The 13,900-nt window shown below is 48.1% G+C and overlaps 2 protein-coding genes across 2 annotated transcripts in view; one reads left to right on the top strand and one right to left on the bottom strand.

The window, feature by feature from the left end:
* tpk1 (thiamin pyrophosphokinase 1) overlaps positions 1–2,446 on the top strand; it is a 382,816-nt gene extending 380,370 nt beyond the window's left edge. Inside the window, exon 9 of the mRNA XM_041184542.1 lies at positions 2,232–2,446. Within this exon, the coding sequence (XP_041040476.1) occupies positions 2,232–2,359 (128 nt within the window). The 3' untranslated portion in view covers positions 2,360–2,446. The remainder of the gene's footprint in view (positions 1–2,231) is intronic.
* On the bottom strand, positions 2,437–12,419 carry sec61g (SEC61 translocon subunit gamma). The gene is made up of 4 exons (XM_041184543.1): positions 12,261–12,419; positions 7,111–7,210; positions 5,231–5,333; positions 2,437–2,558 (listed from the first exon to the last, which is right to left on the bottom strand). Exons 2-4 carry the CDS (start codon positions 7,202–7,204, stop codon positions 2,549–2,551), a joined length of 207 nt encoding a protein of 68 aa, XP_041040477.1. The 5' UTR covers positions 7,205–7,210; positions 12,261–12,419; the 3' UTR covers positions 2,437–2,548.
* Between the last annotated feature and the right edge of the window lie 1,481 nt (positions 12,420–13,900).

Raw genomic sequence — 13,900 nt, 5'->3', positions numbered from 1 at the left:
CCCACATCCCATAAATGAATTTTAAAAAAAGAGAATATGGTTACATAAATGTAGATAGGACTAGGACCATGACAGTATGGAGGGAAATAAAGGACAATGATGTGGTCAGCCACATAAGAAATAGAATCAGTAGTAAGCTGCAGGTCCTCTCAAACTTGCATTTCCACCTGTACCTCGATTCACCTGGTGCCTAAAAAATCGTTTCAATCTCTGTCTTGAATATTCTCATCAACTGAACATAGCTTTCTGGTATAGATTTCCAAAGATTCACAACCTTTTCATTGAAGAAATTTCTCATCTTATCTCAATGACTGACCCCTTAGCTTGACACTATCCCTAGATCAAAACTCTCCAGCGAAAGCCAATAGCCTCTCAGCATCTACCCCACCAACCCTTCAAAGAATTTTATATATTTCAATGAGATCACCTTGCATTCTTCTATATTCCAGAGGACAAAGGGTAGACTAAACCTATCTCCCCTCATAAGTCAATCCTCTCATCCAATGAACCTCATGACATACCATCCAAGGCAAGTACTGTACATCTTTCCTTAGATATGAAGATCAAAAGGGTACATTAGCAGTTTAAGTGTGGACTTAGGAAAGCTCTACTTAATTGCAGCGAGACTTGCTTACTCTTATACTCCAACCCACTTGTAAAGGACAATTTAATTAATGACTTACTGTACCAGATTGAACATTATTTGTTTACAAATCCCTCTGAATTTAATATTTACTATTCACAAAACTTTTAAAAAGTTGCTTTCCATTCCATATAAAGTGGATAATTTCACACATTATACCCCATCTGCCACCTTCTTGCCCAATCATTTAATCAGTCCTTATCCTTTTACAGCCTCTTTACATCCTCGTTTACTTACCCACTTTGCTTTGCATCACCAGAAAACTTTGAAACGTTCGGTCCCTCTTGATTTTAAACTGTTTACATAGCCTGTAAGATTCCACATTTTGCACTCGAGCATTTCAAAGTTTAGTCACTCGCCTTTTTCCTGGTTACACAAAACCAATTTACATAATGGTCTTACACTGCCTGACAGCACCATCTCCTGGCAGAAATCTAAGGCACACAGACACTCTGGGTCAGCAGGGCCCAGCTCCCACTAAAATAGATGGATGGGTAGGGAATAAATCCTCAATTGCTCTTCCAGCCTCCATTACCTGAAATCTAAGTGGTCAGCTAGACTATTAACAATATGAATAATTCCTATTCAAAAAGGTAGCAGAACAATTTATCCCCATGTAACTACATGTATCCCCATGTAACCACACTCCTGCAAGGAGTCAGCAAGTTCAAGGAAAAGAAAAACAATAAATTCAGTTTCAAAAGCACCAGAAAGACTGTGCTCCTCCATTGCTGTAGAAAAACTTAAGCAGTGGGCTTATAATGTATGACGTTGAGGTTAACAATCCATTCAATTTCTTCAGCTGAATAGTTGTGATGCCATCAGGATTGGATCTCTCAGGGCAGTTCAGGTTGTAGCCAATGGTCTGAAGTCACAATTTAAGCTAAATCATTATTGAAGCAAGTGGCCCACATTTTCCCTGGCTTATCCTTGAAGGTTGTCCTGATTTTTCGTGGAAGGTTAAAACCTAGGACTTCATCACTCAAATCAGGTACCAGTTGTAGTTGGTGATATTTGCAGTCACCCAAGAGGATCACTTGTCATCCATTTGTAGGGCGTGGTGTGGACCAAGAGGGACTACGGGATTTCAGACAGGTGTACTTTTTGAGGTCCTATGTCAATGGAAATGCTTTGTTGCCTGTCAGCAGGTGCTTTACTCTAACAACAATGTTTTCCCCATAGTCATCAGTTTGATGTGTGCAGGCACAGGAAACCACTCCGGCGGTGTTGGTTTCAACCGCCCAGAAATAATGACTTTCCGGAAGTGGATAACTACCATAATTGTGTGCTGGCTCCAGAGCAAAGTTGGTAGATATCTACCTCTGCAAAGTCATGAGGATTAGTATTGCTGGCAGTTTGCTTAGGGTGGTATCTTGGTAAAGTTACCCACTTCCTTTATTTCTCTACATCTATGTGATGTCTGCAGCTAAAGTGGAGCATGCCATTCATGATTATATCCTCAGTAGGAAAAGCTGCAGCTGCCATGGAGTTAAAAACAGGTTTAAATTATTCTTGGTTACATGGTGGCTTCTACATTCCAAGAGGTCGTGGATGAAAAGTAATGTTCTACCAATGTTCTCTTTTGCAGCTAATCAAGTACTTCAGTTTGGGAAGCTGGTCAGCACCTCCAACACTTATGATGGAAGTGGGACTGTGACAGTTGAAACAGATCAACCTCTGCTATGGACAATGGGAATAAAGAGACATCTCAACTAATCAATTTGTGCCTTTTAGTTGAAATAGAATGTAACATGAATCAACAAAAGGGAAGAAATAAAAGTCCGAGCTTTATATAATTCCAAATGAGACTTTTATTTATAACAGCGTAAAATATTGAAGTAATGTTCCTTGGTGTCCTCCCATCTTCATTCCCTACCCTAACTGCATGAGGTCAGTTGAAAAGTCTTAACCACCACTGTGAAAAGATTGAAACATCCATTAGTTCATTAGCCTCAATTTTAATGCTTACTCTATAATCAGCCCTATGCAGTGCAAGTTCAATTTTCAAATCATCTTGTTTATATTACTTAAACTGACAGATCCAAAACATTCAAATGCTTTCCAGCAAGTCCTTGAGCAGTCATAGAGTATCATTCCACTTGTCTACCGAGGACCAATTAAAGTGGGAACTGCAGTTTTACTACATTTACTATAGTGTCCAGAGTTCTAGATGACAAGTATAAGCTGACTGCAGATCAAAACTATTTTAAAAAAGACTGCTTCAAGTTTTAGGACACCCTTGAAAAATCAAGGAATTTAAAAACAATACTGAAGAGGAGTGAATACAAGGCTTATAGGTGTGATAAAAGAATACAAGAAAATAAAGATGTTAAGAATGGGATAACGAAAGAAACTCAAAACTATTAAAACAATAAGAAGTGTTCTACAAACATGTCCATAAAACAAGAAATGTTGAATGTGAAACAGAATCCAAGAGGATAATCAGAAACTAGCAGGGGATCCTTAAACACTTCACTGTGTTTACACAACAGGGTCATACAGGGAATGGAGTTACATTCCAAATTGGTTAAATGCAAGTCCAAGAATTAAATTTTGTGGTGTTATTAGGAATCGATACGTGTCAGATGTGAGTGATTAATATGGCAATCATTTTCAAAAAGGAAGACAAAACAAACCCTGGTCATTATAGGTCAGTTAGTTTAACATCTATACTAAGGAAAATTTGGGAATCTTTTAATTATGAAATTACTAAATAAAGAGGAGAAAATGAGAAGCAGACAAGTTTGGTTGCAAGGAGGAAGATTCTGCTTGATAAAGGTGAATGCTTTGAGGTAACATATACGGTGGATGAAAGAAATGCAAAGGTTTCAAATGCACTTTCATTAAGATTTTAGCAAAGTGCCACTTAGGAGAATATTATATAAGATTAAAGAGTATATAATTAGGGTAAAGTAGTAGAAAATCAAATTAGAAATTGGTTAAAGAAGTGAACAGAGTAGGTATTAAAAGCATTGTCCTCACTGCTACTCATGTACACAATGATTTGGATATACAGATAGGGGCGTTGACACTTATAATATGGTAGACCAAATTCAACATTAATAAGTACGAGAAGGTGCATTCTGGTAAAAGTAATTATACTTTGAAATTGTATGAAAAGCTACAAATATGAAAAGAAACATGAAAAACCTCAATCGTTCTCAAAACACAGTGTACATGACCAGAGGAAATGAGATCTCAAAAGTAAAAGCCTTAGGGAAGCAAATTTAGCTAGCTTCCAGTAAATTTTATTATTTAGGTTACTGATCCATCTTGGCCTCCTCTGGAGGTCCCCAGCATCACAGATGCCAGTCTTCAGCCAATTCTATTCACTCCACATGAAATATAAACAGCTGAATGCAGTGGATACTTCAAATGCTATGGGCCCTGACAACATTCTGGCAATAGTATTGAAGACCTGTGCTACAGAACCAGCCAGGCCCCTAGCCAAGCTGTTCCAGTACAGCTACAACACTGGCATCTACCTGGCAATGTCAAAAATTGCTCGGGTATGTCCTGTACATAAAAAGCAGAACAAATCCAACACAGCTAATTAATGCCCCATTAGTCTACTTTCAATCATCACTGCAGGAGTTCCTCAGGGTAATGTCCTTGGCTCAACCATCTTCAGCTGCTTCATCAATGACCTTCCCTCCATCATATCAGAAGTGGGGACGTTCTCAGATAATGGCACAATGTTTAGCACCATTCACGACTCCTCCGATACTAAAGCAGTCTGTGTTCATTTGCAGCATACATACATACGAACATACAAATTAGGAGGAATAGGCCACTTGGTCCCTCAAGTCTGCTCCACCATTCATGGCTGTAACCTCAACCCCATATTCTTGCTTACCCCCAATAACCTTTCACCTCTTGTTAGTTAAGAATCTATCTAGCTCTGCCTTAAGAATATTGAAAGGGTCTGCCTCCACCACCTTCTGAGGAAGAGAGTTCTAAAGACTCACTACCCTCAGAAAAAATGTTTCATCTGTCTTAAATGAGCAACCCTTTATTTTTATACTGTGTCCCATGATTCTAGATTCTCCCACAAGAGGAAACATCCTCTCCACATCCACCCTGTCAAGACCCCACAGGATCTTAAAGGTTTCAATCAAGCCTCCTTTTACTCTCAAATTCCAGTGGATACAAGCCTATCCTCATAAGACAACCGGCCCATTCCTGGTATTAATTTAGTAAACCTTCTCTGAACTGCTCTAACACGTTTACGCCTTTCCTTAAATAAAGGAGACCAGTACTGTACACAGATTTGGTCTCACCAGTACCCCGTACAACTGAAGTATAACCTCTCTATTTTTGTAATCAATTCCCCTCACAATAAATGATAACATTCCATCAGCTTTCCTAATTACCTGCTGTGCCTGCATATTTGCCTTGTGATTCATGCACTGGGCCATGAGATCTGGACCCAAGCAAAATGATTTTCCCACGTACTCAATCCATAACCACATAATTTTTTGCTATTTCCATCAAAACTTTCATAATTCGAAAGAATGAAAACATTCTACATTAATTATTTTTTTAAATACAGGTATTAGCTATCAGTCAAAACTACTGAATACTTACACAATAATGTTATTAATGGGGATGTGGATAAGCTTTACAAAGAAACCAATGAATCCCATAATGGCAAATCCAATTGCTGTTGCCATGGCAATCTTCTGAAATTCTGTAAAAAGAAAGCCACACATGAATCTCTCAAAATTAGTTCATTTTCACATTATAAAAGGAAATTGTTAAATACTGTAGCCCATTGCATACAGAAGAGTATTGATGGTTGAAAGACAGGTCTAATAAACTACATACCCAAATGCATATCATTGTAATTTCAGACAACTTATCTGTTTTATTAATAGGATGATCGCATTATAGGAATCATGCTTCCTTTGTGAGTATGACAATTAATTGTTTACTCTGTTCCAAAACTGTTCTGTGAATATTTAACTTTTTAAAACAGAAATTTAATTAGCCCTAAGAATGTGTAGGAAAAATATGAACACCATTTAAATCATTCTAAATCAGAAGTAGGAATGTCACGTGAACAAAACAACATACAGCCCGAGCAGGGTTTGCATTATGAAAATGATTAGAGGAAAATTAAATCTTTTTTTCTTTCACAGGATGTGGGCATACAAGCCTATCCCCAATTGCCCTTGAGGTGGTGATGGTAAGCTGCCTTCTTGAACTGCTGTAGTCCATGTGGCGTAGGTACACCCACACTGCTGTTAGGAAGGGAGCTCCTGGATTTTACCCAGTGACAGTGAAGGAAGGTGTGGGGCTTGGTGGGGAACTTACAGCTGGTTGTGTTCACATGCATCTGCTGCCCTTCTCCTAAGTGGTAGAGGTCATGGGTTTGTCAGATGCTATAATGTAAGGTGTAAGGTGAGTTGCTGCAATGCATCTTGCAGATGGTACACACTGCTGCCACTGTGTGTTGATTGTCAAGGGACTGAATGTTTAAGGTAGTGAATAAATTACCAATCAAGCAGACTGCTTTTTCTTGGATAGTGTTGAGCTTCTCAAAAGCCATTGGAGCTACCCACATCCAGGTAAATGGAGAGTATTTCAATCACTCTTTTGGCTTATGCCTTGTAGATGGTCGACAGGCTTTGGGGAGTTGGGAAGCGAGTTACTCACTGCAGAGTTCCCAACCTCTGACTATTTTGTAATTTTTTCTCTTGTACACTATGGTACTTTTGAACATTGTTAAGGAATACAATTCATGAAATGCAGCTTATTTTATGGATACAGACAGTACTTCTTACAAGTATTTCTAATAGGAAACAATCACATGCTGTAGGTTTCAGCACATATATCCAATTCATTATATTTGTAAATATATCACAAGTGCTCTCTCTCTCTACCCATTTTCTTTATCGTTCCAAATGTGTGTTGCAGGCAGGCTTTAATGGTCACTATTAAAGCATCACTATTCAAGCTTCTTCGTTACTGTACATATAACCAAAACTATTAGAAAAAGAAAAAAGTTTAACTCTACCTTTCTAATATTAGTGATTAAGCTACCTTAATCCATCTGGCATCAGATGAAAATTTCCTTAATCCATAGCTGAGGCATGCATTAACAAAGAATTATAAAGATTCCAATTTCATAATGTACAGAACATGACTAGAAAACAACATTCACATCAAAAAGTTCAGACGACCAATGAACAAGGCCATGATTTCACAGGAAAATTGTCAGCACAACTGTTCATTGTGCACCTGCTAGCTCTCACACCCAAGTTAGCAAACTCAAATCAGCCATCATCTTATTGAATTGCAGAGCAAGCTGGAGGGACTGAATGGTCTATTCCTGCTCATATTTTTGTTCTAGAAACATTACTAACATATCCAGTTAACTCCATACAGTCTTAGCCTGACATTTTATAGTCTTCAGACAACATAATATGCACAGCAAAATAAAAAAGCATGCAAGAGTACTGTACCTTTCCTGTCAGGCTTTGTACATCTTTTCACAAGTCTGATTGAATCCTTTACGAATTGACGACTGGGCTCCACAAACTGCATTACTTGATCCATTGTATTCTGTAATGAGGGAAAATGGAAAAAGAAATTCTTGATACAATGGAGTGTGTTGATTCTCACAAATAACCAGTTCAGACATTATTTATGACAAATGCCTTCATAACAGTTCTGTTTAGAACTACTGGTTCACAATACAAAGCCTGCAGAACATTATGCCCAAGTCCTCATTTTGTGATAATTCCCCAACATTATCCAAATTTGGCAGAGGAGAGCAGAGCCTGACTGTGCTCGATGTGATGGATGGCTAAAGCAGATGTGTGCCAAATAGTCAAATCTGCACTCCATGGACTGCAAGGAGGAAAATCGGGGGCCAAAGTGACAATATTAAGAGTTTTACTGGTGATGAATCAAAAGTGAATGAGAGCAAGCAGCTAAAACCCAAATGGAAGAAATCCAAATAGCAGATGTGTCATAAATTGAAATGTGAAAATTCTACATTCTAATTTTACTCAAGTTCCCTGCCTGACCTCTTACCAAAACGTAACTGTCATGGCAGCTTCTCTCAACCCAACTGGAAAACTTAATAAACTTTGCTTTTAACTTCCACCACTTCATGACTCTTCCCTTCCTCGGCTTTTCGGTGTCCATTTCTGGTTGCTCACCACTGTCAATCATAAGTCTACCTCCAGCTTCCTCCCACTCATATTCATGCAAAATCCATTCCATTCCCTTGCCCCAGCTAGAGACTGCATCAAATCTGTTCCAATTTTGCTGCCTCCCACAACAGTATCAGTTAATTGTATTTTCCTTTCTGTCCCCAATAAACCCCGACACCCTTGTAGATCAAGAGCCTGTCCAAGCTTTGAATATAGTTTCACCCCCTCCCCACTCCGGCCCTTCCCCTCCCCTCCCCCCAGCTCCCCTTGCCCCCACACCCCTTCCTTTCCCCATGCTCCCCCGCCCCTCCCCTTCCTTTCACCATGCTTCCCCTCCCCTTCCTTTCACCGTGCTCCCCCTCCCCTTCCTCACCCTCCCCATGCTCCCCCCGCCCCTCCCCCCCTCCACATGCTCCCGCCGGACCTCCCCTTCCGGCCCACCCCATCCACTGCATCCCCCCAGCCCACCTCCTCCCCCCCCAACCCCACCCACTGCATCCCCCCAGCCCACCTCCTCCCCCCCCACCCCACACACACACCCACCCACCTCCCCCACCCCATCCACACACCCACCTCCCCCCACCCCCACCACACACACACCCACCTCCCCCCACCACACACACACCCACCCCCCCCCACCCACACCACACACCCACCCACCCCCACCACACACCCACCCACCCCCACCACACACACACCCACCTCCCCCCAACCCCACCACACACACACCCACCTCCCCCCACCCCCACCACACACACCCACCTCCCCCCACCCCCACCACACACACACCCACCTCCCTCCACCCCCACCACACACACACCCACCTCCCTCCACCCCCACCCCACACACACCCACCCCCACCACACACACACCCACCTCCCCCCACCCCCACCACACACACACCCACCTCCCCCCACCCCCACCACACACACACCCACCTCCCCCCACCCCCACCACACACACACCCACCTCCCCCCACCCCCACCACACACACCCACCTCCCCCCCACCCCCACCACACACACCCACCTCCCCCCCACCCCCACCACACACACCCACCTCCCCCCACCCCCACCACACACACACCCACCTCCCCCCACCCCCACCACACACACACCCACCTCCCCCCACCCCCACCACACACACACCCACCTCCCCCCACCCCCACCACACACACACCCACCTCCCCCCACCCCCACCACACACACACCCACCTCCCCCCACCCCCACCACACACACACCCACCTCCCCCCACCCCCACCACACACACACCCACCTCCCCCCACCCCCACCACACACACACCCACCTCCCCCCACCCCCACCACACACACACCCACCTCCCCCCACCCCCACCACACACACACCCACCTCCCCCCACCCCCACCACACACACACCCACCTCCCCCCACCCCCACCACACACACACCCACCTCCCCCCACCCCCACCACACACACACCCACCTCCCCCCACCCCCACCACACACACACCCACCTCCCCCCACCCCCACCACACACACACCCACCTCCCCCCACCCCCACCACACACACACCCACCTCCCCCCACCCCCACCACACACACACCCACCTCCCCCCACCCCCACCACACACACACACCCACCTCCCCCCACCCCCACCACACACACACACCCACCTCCCCCCACCCCCACCACACACACACCCACCTCCCCCCACCCCCACCACACACACACACCCACCTCCCCCCACCCCCACCACACACACACAACCACCTACCCACACCCCCACCACACACACACACCCACCTCCCCCCACCACACACACACCCACCTCCCCCCACCACCACCACACACACACCCACCTCCCCCCACCCCCACCACACACACACAACCACCTACCCACACCCCACCTCCCCGCACACACACACCCACCTCCCCCCACCACCCCCGCACACACACACCCACCTCCCCCCACCCCCCCCCGCACACACACACCCACCTCCCCCCACCCCCCCCGCACACACACACCCACCTCCCCCCACCCCCCCCGCACACACACACCCACCTCCCCCCACCCCCCCCGCACACACACACCCACCTCCCCCCACCCCACACACACACACACACCCCCGTCCCTCCCTGTCCCCCCCTTTCCCCCGTCCCTCCCTTTCCCTCTTCCCCCCACCCCCTCTCTCTTTCCCTCTTTCCCCCACCCCCCTCTCTTTCCCCCCACCCCCCTCCCTTTCCCTCTTTCCCCCCACCCCCCTCCCTTTCCCTCTTTCCCCCCACCCCCCTCTCTTTCCCTCTTTCCCCCCACCCCCCTCTCTTTCCCCCCACCCCCCTCTCTTTCCCCCCACCCCCCTCTCTTTCCCCCCACCCCCCTCTCTTTCCCTCTTTCCCCCTGTTCCTCCCTTTCCCCCCACCGTCCCTCCCTTTCCCTTTCCCCCCACCGTCCCTCCCTTTCCCTTTCCCCCCACCGTCCCTCCCTTTCCCTTTCCCCCCACCGTCCCTCCCTTTCCCTTTCCCCCCACCGTCCCTCCCTTTCCCTTTCCCCCCACCGTCCCTCCCTTTCCCTTTCCCCCCACCGTCCCTCCCTTTCCCTTTCCCCCCACCGTCCCTCCCTTTCCCTTTCCCCCCACCGTCCCTCCCTTTCCCTTTCCCCCCACCGTCCCTCCCTTTCCCTTTCCCCCCACCGTCCCTCCCTTTCCCTTTCCCCCCACCGTCCCTCCCTTTCCCTTTCCCCCCACCGTCCCTCCCTTTCCCTTTCCCCCCACCGTCCCTCCCTTTCCCTTTCCCCCCACCGTCCCTCCCTTTCCCTTTCCCCCCACCGTCCCTCCCTTTCCCTTTCCCCCCACCGTCCCTCCCTTTCCCTTTCCCCCCACCGTCCCTCCCTTTCCCTTTCCCCCCACCGTCCCTCCCTTTCCCTTTCCCCCCACCGTCCCTCCCTTTCCCTTTCCCCCCACCGTCCCTCCCTTTCCCTTTCCCCCCACCGTCCCTCCCTTTCCCTTTCCCCCCACCGTCCCTCCCTTTCCCTTTCCCCCCACCGTCCCTCCCTTTCCCTCTTTCCCCCGTCCCTCCCTTTCCCTCTTTCCCCCCGTCCCTCCCTTTCCCTCTTTCCCCCCGTCCCTCCCCTTCCCTCTTTCCCCACGTCCCTCCCCTTCCCTCTTTCCCCCGTCCCTCCCTTTCCCTCTTTCCCTCCGTCGCCCCCTTTCCCCCCCACCCACTTTCCCCCTGCCCCTCCCCGTCACTCCCTCCCTTCTTTCCCCCCCGTCCCTCTCTCTTCCCACCCCCACCACCCCCGTCCCTCTCTCTTCCCACCCCCACCCCCGTCCCTCTCTCTTCCCACCCCCACCTCCGTCCCTCTCTCTTCCCCACCCCCCCACCCCCGTCCCTCTCTCTTCCCCACCCCCCCACCCCCGTCCCTCTCTCTTCCCCACCCCCCCCACCCCCGTCCCTCTCTCTTCCCCACCCCCCCCACCCCCGTCCCTCTCTCTTCCCACCCCCCCCACCCCCGTCCCTCTCTCTTCCCCACCCCCCCCACCCCCGTCCCTCTCTCTTCCCCACCCCCCCCACCCCCGTCCCTCTCTCTTCCCCACCCCCCCCCACCCCGTCCCTCTCTCTTCCCCCCCCCACCCCGTCCCTCTCTCTTCCCCACCCCCGTCCCTCTCTCTTCCCACCCCCACCCCCGTCCCTCTCTCTTCCCCACCCCCACCCCCGTCCCTCTCTCTTCCCCCCCCCACCCCGTCCCTCTCTCTTCCCCCCCCCACCCCCGTCCCTCTCTCTTCCCCACCCCCCCACCCCCGTCCCTCTCTCTTCCCCACCCCCCACCACCCCCGTCCCTCTCTCTTCCCCACCCCCCACCACCCCCGTCCCTCTCTCTTCCCCACCCCCCACCACCCCCGTCCCTCTCTCTTCCCCACCCCCCCCCACCCCCGTCCCTCTCTCTTCCCCACCCCCCCCCACCCCCGTCCCTCTCTCTTCCCCACCCCCCCACCCCCGTCCCTCTCTCTTCCCCACCCCCCCCACCCCCGTCCCTCTCTCTTCCCCACCCCCCCCCACCCCCGTCCCTCTCTCTTCCCCACCCCCCCCACCCCCGTCCCTCTCTCTTCCCCACCCCCCCCACCCCCGTCCCTCTCTCTTCCCCACCCCCCCCACCCCCGTCCCTCTCTCTTCCCCACCCCCCCCACCCCCGTCCCTCTCTCTTCCCCACCCCCCCCACCCCCGTCCCTCTCTCTTCCCCACCCCCCCCACCCCCGTCCCTCTCTCTTTCTTCCCACCCCCACCCCCGTCCCTCTCTCTTCCCACCCCCCCCCACCCCCGTCCCTCTCTCTTCCCACCCCCACCCCCGTCCCTCTCTCTTCCCCACCCCCCCCACCCCCGTCCCTCTCTCTTCCCCCCCCCCCCGGTCCCTCTCTCCACCCCCCCGCCCCCCCCGCCGGCCCTCGTCCCTCTCTTTCCCTCTCCCCCTGCGCCCGGTACCTCTTCTGTTCCTCTCTTTCTCTGCAGAGATATCAGTATTCTGTAGCCGCTGACGTTGCACACTGGAAGAGGAAGCTAACTATGCAGCTTGTTCCGGAAATGAGGACTTGACGACTTCCTCTCTCTGGGCGTGTTGACGGAGGTCATTCGGCAGGTGTCAATCAGGGAAAAGCCCCGCCCCCGGGGTCTGGCTGCTGGGTGGAGCCTGTCCCTTCACTGGCCTTTTGAGGCTCGTGAGACTGGGTATCTGAATCCTGCAGTTATTGGAGCTCAGCTGGTAACCTGCAGAAAAAGGTTTCCAGCATTGACATCAAATTCTGCTGTCAATCAACTGCAAATTTCAGGCAGAACTGTTAATAGATTATAGATAAATATATAAAAACAAAAAAACTGCGGATGCTGGAAATCCAAAACAAAAACAGAATTACCTGGAAAAACTCAGCTGGTCTGGCAGCATCGGCGGAGAAGAAAAGAGTTGACGTTTCGAGTCCTCATGACCCTTCGACAGAACTTGAGTTCGAGTCCAGGAAAGAGCTGAAAAGAGCTGAAAACCAGCTTATATTTCAGCTCTTTCCTGGACTCGAACTCAAGTTCTGTCGAAGGGTCATGAGGACTCGAAACGTCAACTCTTTTCTTCTCCGCCGATGCTGCCAGACCAGCTGAGTTTTTCCAGGTAATTCTGTTTTTGTTATAGATAAATATATACCTGACCTAGGAACAGTCCAACTGTTTATTCCAACATGTGGTTTGGTGGAACAAATGTTTTGAATTTGTTTATAACCTCTACTTCCCCTATCCATGTTGCATATTTTGAATACTTTAAATTGTTCTAGAATCTAACAACAATCTATTTCTGAAGGTTGGAATGAGGAATTAATTTAAAACATTAATATTTCCTGCTTCTTATATTTCTACCCCATATATCTTTCAATTGGCATCTAATGTTTATCTCCTACATAGCTAACAAGAAAACAAATCCTTTCATGTGCTACTATAGAAAATCTACCTTTCTGTTTTTTATTTTCTAATACGTATTTTTGTTATATTCTCATTTTTCAGTCAGCTGCTTATTATTTTTATATATCCTTAAACCTTATAAAATAATACTTACAAGTCTTTATCTTATTCTTAATCATTTCATCTTACCACCATATTTCTGATCTTTCCATTATTTTCTCAGAAACAAACTACTTCACTTCCTTTCATGTAATTTTAAACCTCTTGCATTTTTATTCTATTACTTTTGCTTTTTATTTAATGTTATTGAGAAACATTCTCATAGCTACAAAATCTTCCTTAATAAAGTATTTTGCTTTTTTTCTCATCTTCATCTTATAACATAAAGTGCAGCTATAAACAGATCATAAGAACTCTATACTGGGAAGCAGCTAACTTGAAAAATTTACTCAGTCAGAAGAAAGTAATTTTCACTAACAACACCCTTTTTTAAGTTCAGCCTTTTTGGCTAGTTTGCCTCATCCAAAATGTGATAAGTATGAAATGATTTGGGAATTGGAGAAGGTCATGTTGAAGGTTTTATTTAATTCCAAGCATGAACGGCTTTATTTCAATCAGAAACGACATTCCTATTTAGTCAGTGAAATTGATGCAGTAATACATGTAAGGTATTGCTTTAACAC

The sequence above is a fragment of the Carcharodon carcharias genome, chromosome 3 (genome assembly GCF_017639515.1).
Source record: "Carcharodon carcharias isolate sCarCar2 chromosome 3, sCarCar2.pri, whole genome shotgun sequence".
Lineage (NCBI taxonomy): Eukaryota > Metazoa > Chordata > Chondrichthyes > Lamniformes > Lamnidae > Carcharodon > Carcharodon carcharias.
The sequence above is the reverse complement of the archived record's forward strand: the minus strand, read 5'-3'. Positions and strand labels throughout refer to the sequence as shown.

Coding starts and splice junctions, on each gene's coding strand:
- sec61g (XM_041184543.1), bottom strand. CDS start 7,204: ATGGATCAAGTAATGCAGTTTGTGGAGCCCAGTCGTCAATTCGTAAAG. Junction 5,334..7,110: donor TACAAAGCCTGACAGGAAAG/GTACAGTACTCT, acceptor TTCTTTTTACAG/AATTTCAGAAGATTGCCATG.